This window comes from Meleagris gallopavo, chromosome 12 (assembly GCF_905368555.1).
Source record: "Meleagris gallopavo chromosome 12, MGAL_WU_HG_1.1, whole genome shotgun sequence".
In the NCBI taxonomy this organism is placed as follows: domain Eukaryota; kingdom Metazoa; phylum Chordata; class Aves; order Galliformes; family Phasianidae; genus Meleagris; species Meleagris gallopavo.
Window position 1 is genome coordinate 11,001,216 of NC_139415.1, and position 18,629 is coordinate 11,019,844.

General features: G+C 38.5%; 1 protein-coding gene across 15 annotated transcripts in view; it reads left to right on the forward strand.

Annotated features, from left to right (window-relative positions):
• ADAMTSL3 (ADAMTS like 3) overlaps nt 1-18,629 on the forward strand; it is a 190,414-nt gene that overhangs the window by 107,728 nt on the left and 64,057 nt on the right. For 14 of the 15 annotated variants that reach the window (XR_014885806.1, XM_085233767.1, XM_019619471.3 and 11 more), the window contains 2 exons: nt 6,023-6,149; nt 17,159-17,233. Coding sequence is in view for 14 of the 15 variants with exons in the window: in XM_085233767.1 (XP_085089893.1) it covers nt 6,023-6,149; nt 17,159-17,233 (202 nt within the window). In the remaining variant the exon portion in view is untranslated. The remainder of the gene's footprint in view (nt 1-6,022; nt 6,150-17,158; nt 17,234-18,629) is intronic. The other variant, XM_085233768.1, reaches the window with a different exon arrangement.

An 18,629-nucleotide genomic window follows, 5' to 3' on the forward strand; every position in this document is an offset into this window, starting at 1 on the left:
TTTCTGTTTTTATTTTATTAAAGTCAATCACATTGATAAAGAGCATCACTTCCCGACAATGATCTATGCCTGTTTCTTGGGCAAAAATAGAGCAATGAAAAATATTATTAACTGATGTTATCCCCTTAATCATCACTGATAAATGAGACTATCAATCAAAAATACTATTAGAGTCATTTGAGAACAATATAATAGCATTTAACAGGTATTTGATTTCAGCATGGATATTTGCTGAACATTTAAATAGCCTAAGACATAGTAGGGAGAAAGAGAGAAAGAACAACACTAGTGCAACTTCACAGAATATATTTATCTGCCACAAGTAAGAACAGCAGAGTTTTGGTTTCTTGGCTTTTTTTGTTGTTTTTTTTTTTTTGTAGCTGCTTCCACTTAGACAACTTAGTATTTTGTCTTATAAGACTGTACCCAGGTCCCTGCAGAGAAGCAGGGAGTCCTTTTCCAGACAGAAATATTGTATATAATTGTATGTATTGCTACATATAAATTCATATTTTTCAATAGCAGTAGTGATACTTAACAGTTGGTGCTTGTTATGCAAAATCTTGGTGTTTTTTTCCTCACGTTTCACCTCAGTGTTCTTGTTATGCAGAGTGTGAGTATATCTTCAGGCTCCTTATTCAAAGCATGTAATCTTGAATCTTTAGCATTCCAAAAATATTTCTTATGATTGACACATAATATTTTTATAATTGACAACTCATGTCCCTGGAGTGTATTCTATAAAAAATGCTGTCATACCTGTGTTGAAAGAAAGTGCCTGCAGATGGAGATGAGTAGTCAGTTAAGGGAATAACCATGTTACGGGGCCTAAAGAAACAAGCAAAAACTGACGTTTCAAAACCTGTATCTGCATTGAGCTCTGCTTGGGCAGTTTCTAGTCCATGTTCGTGTTTATGTTCATTAAGGGTATACTGAAGGAGGACTGAAGTTTGCCAGGTTTTTATTGCAGAGCTTTTTTGCTGTATGGGAATCTGTCATAAATTTGTCACTTTGCAGTACTTTTTTCATCACAGTTAACTATAAATATTTCCTTAAGAAAGGAAGAGGACCTTGAGTTTAACAGATTATATTTTGACCTTCATAAATCAGAATTAACATGCCATATTCGTTTCTTCATTTAAGTCTAATGCCTCATCTTGAAACCCTACTAACTGTTAAAGAAACATCTGTGGAGGCTTCTGAGCCATTTTTTGGATTTATATCTGCAAAGATATTTGTAATGTTCTACAGTCACCTCTAACACAGCAGCAATTTCATTAATCTTTCATCTGTATTACTATATTTTATACCCTGACCTTTTGCTCTTCCTTTGCCTTTCTGAACTCAGATGAGCATTCTGAGCACGCTACAAACATTTAACACCCTTCAGTAGTGCATTTCACAATAGCACCGTTTGGTTCAGAAGTTTGTTGCAGCAGATGAGTATTTCTGCTCACTTGTGACAAAACAGTAATACTCTTTTGTACATTGAAAAAACAGAAACATACTGCAATGTCCTAAAATAGTCACATATCATGCACCAGTTTGAAAAGAATCTCCGTCCAAATTCATAACCCCTCATTACCAATTTATTAAATACAGAAAGTAATCATGTCTCAAAACTTTTTTAAATTTCCATGTCCATTTTGCTAAACAATGGTCACTATTTCCCCAGCTGTTTATTTGTATAGGAACTCGCAACATAGTCTTTACAGTACTTGAATCATTTTTTAATTTATGACCTTTTTTCTGGATTATTCTTTTAATTTGACGAAGTCCCAGTACCTCTATTACATGGTTTCTATTGTCACTTGTTTCATTTATGCAGTTTATGTTATTATCACCTAATACAATTATTTTTGACTATACCCTAAAAGTGTGCAGATGTTTTCCCAATCTGCCTATGATATTTATAGCTGATCCCTTTGCTCTGTAAACAGCTAGCGATGTGGGCTAAGTTAACCCCAACAAACACCTTAATCATGAAAATCATCAGACCCCTTTGGCTTGCTGCAGTGCTGTGTGAGATGGGAAAGGCTGTTGCCATATATCACTTTCTAGACCTTGTAACTCTGTACACAAATACACATGTACTCTTCAAAACATTTCCTTGAATGCTGTCTTTGTTTTTCTAGCAAAGTTACTGGATACAGTAGAATTATGGTATCATTCAGGTTGGAAAAGACCACTAAGATCATCTAGTCCAACACCACCACCATCATCTAGACCACTAAACCACGTCCCTAAGCCACATTCATCCTTTTCTTGAAAATAATTCCTACCTTAATTTACAGTCCTTACTGGTATGCCAAGGGCCTGATTTCTAAAGCAACACCTTGCAGCTTCCTGCTCTTTTAGTGTGATTCATGGCTATCCAGCTTGTGTGAGAAATTCTTTGCTGTCAAAGTTTTAGAAACAAATACAATAGGCCAACTCTCAACACTCGGTTTTGAAGTGCCCCCTACCTTAGCGCTGATCATGGTTTGCACACTTATTGAACTACCTCTAAAATTGAAGGCTTGTCACATTAAATTCTGCAGGGTGTTTTTGGGTGCTCAACGTTGAACAGTCTGAGATTCTGTGCTCATTACAGGCATAAATTGTGATCCTACTTTGAGTTATTTTTAATTGTATTCTGGGCTATCACTGTATACTCATAATAATTGATATAAACACAATCTCAGAAGGAACTAGAGGTGCATAGATCTAGTCAGACATATTACATTTGCTGGCAGGGGAGCTGTAAAGCTTTCTCTCTACCTAAATCCCTTGCATTAGCAGCCAGCACTCCTATTTTATTTCTGTGGCATTTATGTATTAAAAATTTAGCCATAATACCCTGTGAAACAATTATGGATAGTGTGCTGCAGTGCTGATTATCTTTTCCCTTACATTCCACACTGGACACAATACTGCCTTGTGTTTGCACAGTTGTACTGTTTTGTTATATGGAATGAGAGTTTGTTTTCATAGTGGATACGTGAAATACCTCTGTTATACTGTCTGCCTATTATTGTCATGTTGGGTTTTAATGGCATGGTCTTGAGAGTCTTTTGCTTGCTCAACACCCTCCTGTCACAAAGGACTACAGGATCTGTAGCCTACAAACATACAATGGTTTAATCTAATAAAAATACCAATGCCTTACATACAGTGTCACAGCATGCAGCTGATTTTTTTCCTTTGAGAATTAACTGATGAGTGAATAAACATATTCTTAGTATTTAGAAAATGAGATTACATTACAAAAATGGAAACGTGTTTGTAAGATCTGCTGAGAGCCTGTAATAGCAGTAGTTCTGACAATTTACATCCACGAGCTAGTATTACCTTTGTGAATGAGTACAGGAAAAACAGTGGTGAGCAGTAAACATTTGAAAAATTTACCTTAAAGGAAGACGAGGCTATTTCAAGTACTGGTTTTATCCCCAACATAGCACCATCTGAATGTTTCAGAATCTTTTGGACATCTGTTCTTGCAACATAACTGTGAGGTGGGGAATTGAAAAATTACCCCTTTCACAGATTGGAAATTGGAAAGCAAAGGGACTGTTCAAAGGTCAAGATGAAAATCTGTCGTGGAAGTAGAATTTGAAAGAATTGTCAACTCTAAGGTCACTATGCAAAGCATTGGATTATTATATTCCTTGAAGTTTTATCAGCTTTCTGATTCACACAATGGCCCAGTTTGCTTCTGGTTCTGAAATTCTGTCATTTTCATTCATTTTCCTGTGCTGACTGGTGACAAAATGGGAAGATAAACTTATTCAGATCCATTTGCAGCCTTTTTTGTTATTTTCTTAGTGTCGATGAGCCAAGAACTAAAGTAAAACAAACAAACAAACAAAAACAAATCTTCAATTGAAAACATTTTAATCTCTAATGCAGTCTCCTAAATTACAGTATTGGAACATGTATGCATTCATATACTGCTTCTATGCAGTAAACATGCACCTGTTCTGAGGCGACCTGATTTGTGTGTTAACTAGTTTCCTTTCAAAACTAAGAATTTATTAGCATTTAAAATTTCATTAACATGAAATCATTGAATTTAATCTGTTTCTTTAGCGATGTTACAGAATCCTGTTTGTGTTCAGCAGTACATCATTTCTGAGTGGTTGTCATCCCAAACAATCAAGTGACATTTTATGTGGGCTGTTGCCCAGCAGTATGTTCAGGGGATCTGTCTGGGAATGGCCTGGACGCCAATCAGGAGGCCACAATCTCAGATAGTGGCTGTTTGATGGAAGTTAATGAAGAGTTTAGTGATCTTTCTTCCTTATTGCATCCTCTAAGTTCCTGTCATTTCCTACCATTACCTAGTTCCAGCAGCACGTCTTGCACACGCCTACCAAACAGGAGCGCTATGTGCCCCTTTAATAGAAGATCAGCCTGGCTTTGGTCTTCAAAAAGGAATGTGGAAATGGGATTTTTGATGTAAGCTATTCACTAGTGTCTAAGCTACTCTCTAGTAAGCTTGCTTCTCTGTGACCTGCTGTGAAGTGGCCAGCTACAAGAGGTAAAAATTAGGAAGGTGCCTGCCATTCAGCACAGCACACCTCTCAACTGAAGTGCCACAGTAGTTAATGCAAATAGCTTTCCTTCATGATGCCTTCATCTTAAGGCAGTGAAGGATGTAGGGAACTGGGGAACTAGGGCCCAGGAGAGGGAGGTGGGCAGAAAAAAGAAGCTTAGATGTTACACTTCTCCCTGTTTGGCAGTGGGCGTGCAGCGTGTGTGCATTTGTTAGAGGCTGGAAGACCCAACCCTGCCTGTTACGTGTGGACTCAATCCCCACCTCTCCATGGGGATCATGTGTCAGTTCTGGCATAGCACAGATGCGGTGGATCTTGGCAGCTAAGACTGCCCCTTCCAAGCATTTTTATATAGGAATGGGAATGTACTGGCCAATTTCAGAATTCTAGCACTGCATTTAACTGTGAGTTTCCATAGTACTTTCTATCCATTTGTCAGTTCTGAGTTTGTTTAAACATACATATATATATATATATATGTATATGTATATACATATATATATATATGATTTCCGTAATGAATTAGCTTGCTTCTCAGGGAAGTGTGTATATAAGAAGCTGAGCTGAAGAACCCTGAAGCTGCAGAATAGTTTCTTTGACACACTGCTCAACATTTGGTCCTCCCTGCAAATTTCTTCTAAAAATGTTAAAGAGTAAGATAGGCGAGACTAAATATTTATCTTTATTTCAGCATTAAATTGCTTCAAGTTAATGTTTTTCCTCATCTTCCCTTTCTTCCTCTCATACTTCTTTTAGGGTGGCTGAGGTTAGGAAAAAGGAAAAGTAATAGAAATGTTTTCTTCATAGTTTGGATCTTTTTCAGTTGACAGATTATAAAAAAAAAAACAAACAAATTGCTTTTGCAATTTTGGTCAGTGATTAAATCTGGATGTTTTTACAATAATCACTGCAAGGTTTTATAGATTTTTGGCTCATATTCAGAAACAAAAATGAAAAATCAAAAGGCAACGACAGAATCATGCAGGTTTTGATGTAAATGGCAAATAGATCTACACTGATGTCATTTAAATTCTGAATATCCAGGACACTAGATTATAAGCACTGCCCGTATCTGCTTGTCTGTAAAGCTGAAGGCTGAGTATCCCTTAAATATTCAACGTGGATTATTTCATTGCATTAATCCTTTCTCAGACACAATTAAACAGGTGATGAAAAACAAATTGTAAATGTAGTTGTCCTTTGTGTTAGAAAGAATAATGCTCCTTGGTGTGCATTCACAATGGGAAACTGATTCATGTATTGCCTGTGCTTGAATACCTTAATATATCAGTTGTTGTGGTTCATCATTAAAATTGTGGAAAATTGTGGAAATGACAGTGCTTTTAAAATATATGGCAAGATATGCTTTGGAAAAATGAGGCCAGCTCATAAAATCGAAAGGATAACATAATAAATAAAATTCCAGAAACCTGAGCATGTCTACTACAGCTTTGCCCTCCTTCTGACTGTGGTGTTGATGTTGGCAGGCAGTAGGCTGTGATCGACAACTTGGGAGCAATGCCAAGGAAGACAACTGTGGAATCTGTGCAGGAGATGGTTCGACATGCAGGCTTGTGAGGGGACAAGCTAAGACACATGTCTCACCAGAAAAAAGTAGGTTGCAAATTGATACTGTGATAATTTATCCTTGACTGTTTTCTGCTTGTATATTAACATACGTATTGCAGAGTATGACCTTTTCTCTATACACTTATTTGCAGTTTTGCAAAGCTACTTACTCAGAAGTCTGCGCTAGATTAGTCTATTGAAATTCCATGAGGGATACCACACATAAGGGTATAGCTAGGAAAGAATTTGAGATATGCATTTTTTGTAGAGCGACTTAATTCATTCTATCAGGAATAACTATCAAGATACACACCTTATTTTAGAGAGTGTCCTCATGTTGCAGTATGTGTGATGCTGCAGCAAAATGTTTTTAAATCATGGAAACATCTTATAGATGGCTTTATGGAAATTGTGGTGTCTGATTGAAAGTGTCTGGTTTTCAACTTAGCTTTTTTTTTTTAATGTCTAAAGACAGTTGAACTTCAGAGGCAAAGTGAGTACTTCCATGATACAAAAGGAATAAGGTGAAAATGGAGTAATACTTGCTTCTCTCTTTCTCTCTCTCTTTTTTTTTTTTTTTTTGGTATATTTGCCCCAAATGCTCCCGTTGTTCCTCAAAATAATTAGCCCCTTACTATGCGTAACTTTGCAGGTCTCATTAGTACTGACAATATAAGAGGAGTACCAGGATTAGACTCAATAGTAGAGTTGTAAGTCTCGCACTATGCTCGTGTCCAGGAAGGATGTCACATGGACTTACCTCTGACTCTTGTTTTCTTTTAAGATACAGTTTCTCCTGTTGAATTGGTTCCTTCTAGCACATAGATAGCAGATGGGAAGAGAATGAGCACAAACCTATGGCTCTGTGTGCTTTCCACCCTTACAGATGCTCTCTGTAATCTCATAATATGTCCAGTGTGCTTATCATGTAGAGATAGCAGTTGCCTCATTGTTTCTTTCATGATTATTTCTGGACTTACTTACAACATGTGTAAGTAATCGTTAGGTGGAGATGCAGCCTTTGGGGTCTGCTACTGTCCTGCAGAGCCACAAATGCAGTGGTGATGATTACATACTTTTAGAATAAAGTTTATATGCAGAGTTCAAATGTAAGCAGGTATTTTTTTAATGGGCAAAACACCTGTCTCAGACAGCTGTAGATACTTGAGTACTGTTGTATTTCAGCCTCTGAAGATTTCACTTATGCCCTGATTTTGAGAAAGCTGCTGTATATTGAATCGTTTTTAAATTTTTTTCTGCAGTATGTATAATATTTCCATATTTTTTTTATGCTACTGTTTGCAGTATACTTCAATGTAAATGTAACTTGAAAAACAATGTTAATTTAACACATGGTAATGTACAGTGTGATCGTTTGTATTGCATAATTTATACATATGTATTAAATCACATAACAAAGCAATCTAAGTCAAATAGTGAATATTTTTGTGCCAACATCCTTCAGTGCCAGAGTTTATCACAAGTCAAAAAGCCTTTTTTTTTTTTTTTTTTTTTTAATGTTCTGGATGGACTTTCAGTGTCAGCATTTGCTTTCTCTTTGCTAGAAGCCTTTTTCAGATGGGAGAATGTAGCTCAGTAATTTATAAAGTTGCTCTTCATGCAACAATGAGCATATGCCTTCAGTGTTTGCACTGAGCAGACTTTCCACAGAGAGTTACTCTTTGTTCACTTTGTCATATCAAATACCCAGAGCTTCTGCTTAGCGCAGAACAAGCATTTGTCAAGCAGTAAAGATTGGATAACATTTTTGTAGTATCAAGTTGAACTTATTTTGTACTTGTTTTCTGCGTTTACATGTAGACAGAAATATAAAGGAAGTTCATGCACCAAATATGTCTTCCCTGTTGCTATTCAGCTACAACAGAAAGGACAGCACTGTCTATGCCAGTTTTATAGCTACAACAATTCTCCCAGAGAAGAGTAACTCTGAGGACACCCTTGGCTCATTTAAGGCAACCCAAACTAAACTTGATGCATTGGCAAATCTGGCTGGATAGTTCTCGATAAGGAAAATTAAAAGATTCACAACTTACTGTTGCTTCATATGTGAGTATAAAGACAAGACAAAGTGTCATTTTGTGACAGACTATTGATTTAATTTTTCTCGTGGTATTCTGGCACAGGAAAGAGCTGACTGAAAGGCTTGTGAACAGGCTCTCCCTCAGGTTTCCCACACCCTGGAGGTTAGTGAGAAGGTCTGGGGAATGGGAGACTTCCCTTTAGTCAGGAAAGAGGACGTGCGTGAGTGCCTAGGCAGTACTAAGGTCTACAAGTCCATGGGACCTGATGGGGTGCCTCCACGTGTGCTGAGGGAGCTGGCGGAGGTCATTGCCGAACCGCTCTCCATCATTTTTGAGAGGTCTTGGATAACAGGGGAGGTCCCTGGAGATTGGAGGATAGCCAATGTCACTCCGGTCTTCAAAAAGGGCAAGAAGGAAGATCCGGGTAATTATAGGCCTGTCAGCCTCACCTCTGTCCCTGGAAAGGTGATGGAACAGCTTGTGCTGGATACCATCTCCAGACAACTAGGAGAAAAGGAGGTTATCAGGAGTAGTCAGCATGGGTTCACCAAGGGGAGGTCGTGCTCGACCAACCTGGTGGCCTTCTACGATGCTGTCACATGCTGGGTGGATGGGGGAAGAGCGGTAGATGTAGTCTACCTTGATTTTAGAAAGGCATTTGATACTGTCTCCCATGACATCCCTATAACAAAGCTGAGGAAGTATGGGATAGACGAGTGGACAGTGAGGTGGGTTGAGAACTGGCTGACTGGCAGAGTGCAGAGGGTCGTCATTGGTGGTGCAGAGTCTGGCTGGAGACTGAAGGCTGTGCTGCCATTCAGCGAGACCTGGACAGGCTGGAGAGCTGGGCAGTAAGAAACCGGATGAGGTTCAACAAAAGCAAGTGTAGGTCTTACACCTAGGGAGGAATAATTGCATGCACCAATACAGGCTGGGGGATGAGTTGCTGGAGAGGAGCTCTGCAGAGAGGGACCTGGGCGTCCTGGTGGACAACAGGTTGGCCATGAGCCAGCAATGTGCCCTCGTGGCCAAAAAGGCCTATGCACTCTGGGGTGCATTAAAAAGAGTGTGTCCAGCAGGTTGAGGGAGGTGATCCTCCCCCTCTACTCTGCCCTGGTAAGGCCTCATCTGGAGTACTGTGTCCAGTTCTGGGCTCCCCAGTACAAAAAAGACAGGGATCTCTTGGAAAGAGTCCAGCGGAGGGCCACAAAGATGGTGAAGGGCCTGGAGCATCTCCCATATGAAGAAAGGCTAAGTGAACTGGGTCTGTTCAGCCTTGAGAAAAGATTACTGAGAGGAGACCTGATCCAGGTTTATAAATATCTGAGGTGTGGCGGCCATAGTGGTGAGGCCAGTCTCTTTTCAGTGGTACGTGGAGACAGGACGAGGGGAAACGGACATAAGCTACAGCATAGGAAGTTTTGCACGAATGTGCGTAAGAACTTCTTCACGGTGAGGGTGACGGAGCACTGGAACAGGCTGCCCAGGGAGGTTGTGGAGTCTCCTTCTCTGGAGATATTCAAGTCTCGCCTGGATGCCTACCTGCGCGACCTGGTGTAGGGAACCTGCTTTGGCAGGGGGGTTGGTCTCGATGATCTCTAGAGGTCCCTTCCAACCCCTACAATTCTGTGATTCTGTGACTACAGTTGACCTTGCTTGGTGGCTCCCAGTGCTTTGTGTATGTTATGAAGAATACCCATGCTTCCTTTTTTAACTCTGTCAGAATTCATTGGCTCTTGAGTAGTTCTTTAAAATTATTTGAAGAAAAACTCTTTTGGGAAAGATGTTAGTTATGGCAAGTTATGGTTTTATCTGTCAGTGCATTTGGCTAGATTATATGATGGAATTATCATTCATGTAAACAAAACGACACACAACTCAGAAATGTTGATTTTCTTGGCATTGTTAGTGCCAAAATCTTCTTGGGGTCAAGTTGTTCAACACTATGTAGAAATTTTTATATATAATCATCTTTGTGTGAATGAAATATAGAAATAAGCAAAAAGAGAGCATAGCTTTATGTGGAACAGTAAAGGAGACACAATATCTTCCAAATCTTCTTTTGGAAGCTAGTGTTGAGAAGTGAAATAGCAACATGTGACAGACATGTATTTAAGAGGAAGCCTGATAGGTTGTGAGCAGAATCATAATTTTACTGTGCAATGAGGCAAATTAAAAAATTGGAAGAAAAGTGAGAACCAAAGGTTTTATTATGAAAATAAAGAGACATTAGGGAAAATAAAAGTGCCTAGATGTATTGGTTCTTATTTGGAAATAAAGAAATTTAGGCATTGATAGCAAACGATTTCTCAAGCACAACTTGTCCTATTATCTTTTTATACCAAATGAATGCTTTTCCTTGATCAGAAGCCTAAACAGCTTAGAAAGAAAACTTACTGATCTGTGAATATGAAATGAACTGTCATTTCGAAAGTTCTTCACTTTTTTCCACTAACACTTAATTGCTTTTGAAAGACAAAGTAAGTTAGGCTTTTGCCAGCAGGCCAGATTCTAACATTCTGGTAAAATGATTAAAGGTTTGACTAATGATATTCAAACAGAAAGTGTAATAGGTTGTAAAATGTACCGTCCCATTGGGAAATGAGTTATCACGGGCCTGATGTTTCTAGTACAATATGCATGGAACTCCCATTAACTCCACTGCACTTTGTGCACATGGAAAAATGGTAGGATTGGGCCCTAATGTCTGCTTTCTGCACCATTATTGGCAAGAAATGGTAGGAAAGCATTCTGGTTCTGATACCAAGGAAAAAGTAAAGATGCTGGTTCTGAAATTAACATTGTGAAGTTGAAGGAATGAAGTGGAAGGCTCAGACTTCTAATCTGCTCTCTTTTGACTCTCAAAAACCATGCAATACTTGTGAGTTTTAGCTTTCCTAACTTTTTGCTAAAAGCTTCATGGAAAAGAGTTAAGTGTTGGTAGATTTGTAACTGTTTTTTTATTCTTTTTGCCATGCATTTTGTTTCCTATGGTACTATGTAATTTATTGTCACATGCTTGTATGTTATCACCCTAAGCATTCTTATTAACTGAGGCCTATTATAAACTATTAAAACTAAACTGAGGCCTTCTGTGAGGCTGTCAGTCCTGTACCTGTCCACTGTGAGCCTCTCTTCAGTACCGCCATCTGGCTCAGTTTCATGGCAGTGCGCTACCTCCTTCTGTGAAATCTATGTACATGGAGCTAGCGAGCCTTATTGTCAAGGTTGTCTGATACTTCATATGTTTATATGCTTACTGATTTCTTGCCAAAATTTAACAGTTGGGTCAGAAACTATGTATGCCAGGTGCTGAATGTTTTGGAGAAATTTCAGCCAAAATAACTCAGCGTATTCCAAGGACACGGCAGAGAAAAACATGTTGTTTCCCACTGTCTAAACATTCCTGAAAACTTTTTTTTAGTATGTCTCAATATCCCCCGTTATTGGACCTGATTGCAAATTGGGGATTTGAAGTTTGGCAGGCAGTGTTTCTCTGGTTGTGGATAAGTTTTTAGTAATATCTGTGAACATCGGCACATATCTTACTATAACCTTTCACGAAAATAAATAAATAAATGAAAAAGCCACTGCTTTCCCCTCAGGCTCTATAGAGGTTTCTTGGATGTTAATGTTAACATTTCTGAAAAGCTTGTCCTTTTTGAGCATGCTCTAGCTTGCTACATGTCCTAACCTCAAACAGACTGTACATGTACAGTCTCCTCAGAATAAACTGACATTTTGCTCTTCCAGAGCTAAGACACCGAGGAGAGACCTTGTGCTTTCTCTTGCCTTCTAAGGCATTGATGCTCTGTGAGATGGGTACTGGGGATTGAGGCATCAGTGATGCCTCTGAACTCGCATTCAGACGTTATGAAAACCAATCTGTAGAGAGCTTCTGGCTCTACCTAGCCTCAGGCTTCTGACAGGGAGTGACGAGAGCACATAAGGAGAGGGAACATCCAGATGAGAACAGCTGAACAGAAGAAATTAGCATTATATTCATATGGTGAAAGAAAGAAATGAGAAGGTATGAGGAAAATGCAGCACTGACTGTACAGATGCACTGGGTCAAGGAAAAAGAGTAAGAACGGAAGACTGAGATTAGATAAGGAATCTGGGATGGGAGACAAATTGAGAAACAGTCTGAGAGGAAGGGGAGAAATGAACTGTATTTAGAGCCAGAAGAGGGAAAGAGGGAATTGGGACTGATTTGGCAGGAAAATTGTATATAAGGAGGGATAGAATGCCAATATGTTAGTATTTCAGTTTGGATAAGGAATATGCTTTTTGAAGCAAATTGCCTGATGGTCCTAACATATTGTTCATCAATTCACATCATGGAGTGGTCTTGCAGAGCACAGAAGTGGATTTTTTGGTTGAAGCTAGTGTAGAAGGTGTGCTCCAGAAAAGCACCTAATGTTCTCCTTCAGCTAATGATATGTAATCTATCGGATCAAATTAGAGTTTATTCAAAGTAAAACACCTGAAATATGTGCATAGAGCAAATGCTGGCTCTTCAGCACCAGCTGTTTCAGTCTGCAGGCTTATTGCTCTTCTCTTGCACTGCTGGTTATGCAAGCATAGATGGACTAGCACTTGGCAAGCAAGCAAGAGAACTAGAATTCTTTTGCCAAAGTAGTTATTGTATGTTTGTTTTTTAAAGAAGATAATCCCAAGAACAGGGCATAAATACACCTTGACCATTTCTTGTGGCAAGTAAATGTAATGCTTTCTGTTAGTGTCTGTGCCATGTGCTGAAGTACTGAAGAGTGCTGGTCTGCACAGATGATTTTAGAGGAAGTGTAAAGGGTGCACTCTGCAAATGTGAAGTGTGTGTACTGCACGGTTTGAAATAAAGCAGTTGTTCATTGTATGGTAATTGTTTCTTGGTTTATTTTTTTTTTTCTGAGCTAAAACAAAACAGCTATCTCTGAAACTCTACAGTCTACAGTATTTTCTGCACTTTCTTATTTCTTGGATGAATATTTGCCACATTTTGTCACTTAGTTTGGCTTATTTGGGGCAATTGTAGTTACTCTAAGGCCTCCTTCTTTACTTTCATCATCTGCTACCTGACACAGACAAGTTCCCACGTAAGGACATTGGCTATTTCATTCCTTAGTTCTTACTGTCTCCCTGCAAAGCTTGAAAATACTGACTTTTATGTAATTCTGCAGTAAAATGAAGTTAGAGATAGTCTTTTTTTCACTACATGTTTTTGGGGAGCTATAAAGAAGAGTTTTCCATACTACCTCACATAGTTGGAGTCTCAAGTGATTGTATCTGGTAATTAACTTAATTGTTCTGTAGGGTTGGTGGTTCCTGTCGTTTTCAACCAAAACTGTTAAACTGTTCTCAGAGTAACCAATCATGAACATGAGGCTGGAGAGGGTAGAACTTGAGGACAGAGAGGAATTGCACTTTTTTTTTCCTATTTCTTCATCTTTTTTTTTTTTTTTTTTTTTTTACCACGGGACTTTTAGAGTCAGCATACATGACTGCTGTTGTTTTCAGGAGCACATACCTAACTAGTTCAGGTGTTTTTTAAAGAGTATGTAGTTGGCTTTGCAGATTTTTGTTATTGAGCAGGCTAGCACACACCCCACTTTTTGAAATTAAGCATAATGTCAGAGCAGATGAGGGGAGCCACTGCAAAAAGACGCCAAACAGTTTGAGATTTTTAGTTCCCTTGTGCTGACAGTTGTTCTTGGACCATTGTGTTTTGTGTTTTGAGAGCACAGAGGCCTTCAATCAGACCTGGAGGACCAACAGATAAGTGCTGAGCAAATACACGGAAAGAAAAAGTTTTTATAGGCCTGAAATAAATCCTCTGCCCTGCTGTAAGAGGAGAGAGGGAAAAGTCCCAACTGGCCCATATGTGAAACAGTAAATGGGTCCGCCATGACCCACATGGAAAAGTAAATAAAACCTGCTGAATTGGATTGAGCTCAGGAATGTGGCTCCTTTATTTTGATCCTGGGGATTAGCTCCCAGTCTTACCATAGCAGGGAGTCTGATCTTGCTCTCATTGAAATCCAAAATCTAAATCCACATTAACACCATAGAAACAGGATCAAACCTTGCCATCTAAAGTAAAAGCAATCCAGGAGCTTAATCAGCAAGTTCTGTGTGTAGTGTTGTGCACGTAAATTTGCTGAGAGGGTTGCAGGTTCAGGGCAGAGTACGTGTTCCACCCAGGAGCCGGAAAAAGATGACCCTATCCTCCCTCAGGAATCTGCACAGTGGAAGCAGTGTTAGGGTAGAGAGACAGCGTCTCACTCATCTGTTTCTTAGTTTTTAAGGTGAGGTTTATGACTCTGAAGTCAGATTTTATAGTCCAGTGTTTCTGTACGTTCCAGATGATTTGAGACAAGGTCAACACTTAACTTTTGAAGATATGTAAGAAACAAGAAAAAGGTAATTTGGAATTCTGAGTACAGATTTCAGTGCAGCAGTTTCCTCTTAGGTCTTCTTAAGAGTTCACTAGTTTTAATGATGTAGAACCTACTTATTTAATGGAAAATATACAGCTCTAGAACCATTTTTAAATAGTTTGCACACAGCCTCGTGTCCCTTCAAGAATATGAATTTCATTATGTCAGCTGAAAAGCAGAGACCTTTGGAATACATTGTTTTGGAGCCAGACCTGGGCAGTCGTAACTACCACTTGGTGGGAAGTTTAAACTGCCCTCTGGAGAAACAAAAAGAGTTGTTTGGGTCAGTTAATTCCTGTTGTCTTCCAGTTCCTTATCTCAGTTCAGAATTTCAAACATCTAACCTTTTTCCCCCTATAATTTATTTTATCTCATAAGACTGTCCTAGGTCATAACTATTTCTGTAAGATACAGGCATCTCCTATTGCCAGACTTCTTGACAGTTCTGTGGAGGTTGAACACTGTTGTGGTAGTGAACTTAATCATCTCCTCTAATGTAAATAAAATCCTTTCTGGTAATGTTGTCTCCGCTGCAGAGAAACACCAAATTTAGCACCCCCGTGAGACTTTTGGACCATATCAGAGAGTGCTTTGGTGAGGTTGGAATGTCTGTAGTACTGCTAAAAGAATGTGAAGCATCCTGAAAAAAGGGATCAACAAGGCCTGCCGAGGCGAGCAGAGCTTGCTGTAAGGAGGTGGAGGAAGCGCAGCAGAACGACCCTGGTTGTTCTCAAGAGGAGCAGTCCTACACATCTCTGCACATCTGCAAATCTGGCCTTCATCCATTACGTGCAGAATGCCCTTGGTTCCACTTCAAAACAGCAGTTGCATGTATTCAGAACGGGTTGGGATCAGACTCTTATGTGAGGCTTTGTTGGTTGTCAAGACAGGATACAATCCCTGACCAAGCAGGGACAGATGGGCCCCTCAAACCTGCTTTCTTTCAAATGCTGTAGAGCACATATGAATTCAGTAGTTATTTCCTTACTTTGAAGATATACACATCCACTACCTTCTGGCTATCTTTAGCAATTCGCCTGATGAAAAACCAAGATGCAAGAAGATATTAAGTGGTTCAGTAGTTAATGTTTTTTCCAGGGCTCCTTAACTGTATTATTGTTCTTACTGTAGTATTTTGCACTCTGGTGGAATACCCAAGTATGAAATTAATAAAGGTCATATTTTATTACATCCAAAATAAATTGTTATATTTAAATGACCTTCCTAGAAATTGGTGATATAAAAATTGTAACATAAGGAGGTGTTTATTTTAGAAAAAATAATTGCAGTATTTGCTTGATGTATCCCGAACATTTGGCAGAATTTCATACTTATGCTAAGGAGATGTAAACCAGAAGCTGATAATTTAGCATCTACTATAAAAGGGTTTGGTTTAAAGTGGAATGCAACATTCTTCAACTACTTTTTAGTTCAAACTAAACTCAAATATTCTTCCTCTCTATGTTGTATGACTAATTCTGGAGCAATGTATCACAGCGTTTCAGCTCATTGTACTTTTGAATTTGCCCCTGGTTATATATTCATGCCATTATTGAACAGTGCACTCTCTGTGGGGTGTGCTTGGAAAAGGTTCCTGTTTGCAGGTCCATCCTGAGAGCAGGACTGCAGCTTGGCCAGACGGAAATGGCATGTAGCCTATTGGTACTCATTTGGATTCTTCTCCCATGCTTTTGTGGAGATCCCTGTCGTGCATTTTGTGTACCCTTTTCTAAGAGCACTGCTCTTGTTGGCATGAAAGATTCTAGTTGATGGATTTGATTGCTTGCTCAGTTTGCTTGGGCAAATTATAGATTTCTTATGTTTGAAATGGAAAGTAATAACTCTCAGCCTTTGTAAAGTGCACTGAAGTAAGTGTGTTGTACATCTATATGTGAAGAGGCTATTCAGGCAGCCAAGAGCTGTTTTGTATTGACATGTTCTATTCAGGTCTGGTTTGGTTTATAGTTAATTTTAAATTGGGGCTCTTACTGGAAGGAATGATCTTATATGGTATGTTAGATGTAGATACTGTGTTACAATACATACGTTATAACAAAAATATATTTGCTCTTAACTGGTCTGTAATTGGTTAAGGGCTGGTGTTAAGTAGATGATTTATTTCCTGTAAGTCCTGCCACTTATTAAAGTTGTGACCTGCAGCAGGAAATGAGGTGTGGGCAAAATGAGACTGAACAGCTGCAGTGCTTTGTAAGGGGGAAGCACTACTTAGCAGATTCCTTTTGTCAATTTGGTGATTAGGAAATAAAATTAAGACAACAGAGTGTAAATATACTCTTAATACACTAGTGACATTTCAGTTGTTTTTGTTAATAGCAAATAATTTTCCAATAGCAAGAAAGATTTACAAGTCTGTGTGTAGGTCTATAAGAGTTGCATAGCATAGCAAACAGACTCAGTAGACTCTACTTAATAAAATATGATTATTTTTAATATAAAAATTGCGAAACCTGTTAAATGTTTTCATAGTCACATTTGACAGTTTTCAGTCTAGTTATGTGATGTGCAAATTCCCTGGTGCAGGATAACTTCTAAAATAGTTTTTTAATTTTCCTAGGGGAAGAAACCATGATTGCCGTTCCACATGGGAGCCGCAGTGTGAGAATTACACTCAAAGGACCAGCACACCTTGGTATGAGTGAGCAGTTTTTTATTTTTATTCATACACAGAAGATACAAACTGAGCCTTGTCTCTGAACTCATCCAAATTTTAAGAATATGGGTAAGATCATAACCTTGATTCCTCTTTCCATCTTTAATATCCAGCTTTGACATTGTCTTACAGAACACCAAAAGACTACTTACTAAGTAGAAATAGAATAAAAGAAATAGTACTGGTGGTTTCTTCATTAATCTAAACCAAACAGATTTTGTATAATGGTTCTATAATCAGGTACAATCTTAAAATGCATGCAAACAGCTCCAACAAAATTCTTTTAAATGGTTTTGTGTGGGATTGATAGCACTTAAATAGGCCAGTGCCAGATTTCTGTTGAAGAGTTTCAGATAGAGAAGGGACTTGATCTGGATTCCCCAGTCCACTACAACTCTTCAAATTCATAAAAGGACCGAAGTTGATAATCTCCATGTCTTGTGGAAAGGAAACTCTGTGATTTAGTTCCCTCTTGATGTTAGCACAGTCCTGTGATTTTGCTTTTAGAAAGTACGAGTGACTGTGGACAATTACGGGCTTGATACTTCAAGCTGTTGGCTAAGTTAGCTTTAATTCAGCCAATCACGTAAGTGCAGGCTTAACAATAAGGATACAAGTAGTCTAATTGAAATTACAACTTTGACCTAAGAGCTAATAAAGCCACTTGTTTGATGAGCAGTGTTCTAGAAAAAGTAATTTAAGTAAAATGAGCTAAGGTAAATAAAAGACAATTAATCTACACAAGCACTGTTTCCTTGTAAAAGTTTTGGTTGTGGTATATTGCCAATGAGAAACAGCTTATTTTTTTGTCAGGTTTCCTAATATTTTCTGGGAGTCTGGTGGTAGTAACTATGGTAATTTCTTTACCCGTTGACCTGCTTTCACTATAGAACTCTAACCACTTCAATGATAAATAGTACTGATATACCAAGCAGTGAAATAAACCATTCATTTAATGTTTACAGTATTTTATTTTTATTAGCAGCAGTGGAAGGCTTAGTCCAAATCACAGAAATAAAAATGACTTTTACTGCTATGTGATATGTAAACAAAAGAAAGAAATGCATTTTACTTGAAAACTACTCATCTTCTTTGTTTGCTTTGAAGAAAATACCATCATTTCAAAGAAAAAATAAGACTTTTATTTACAAACAGCTCCAGAATGACTTCTAGATGTCATACTGATATTAACAATATGAAAAGCATAACTTACCCTTAAAATATATAATATTAGCATAAAAAATATTGGAAGAAATGTATGAGGGTGTTATCTTGACCACTTCCAATCAAGACTCCTGTTTTGCTATTTCTCAATTAATTCTGCAGAAGAAAGCTGTTGTTTCAACTTCACAAGGAAAAAGAACTGGATTCTGTG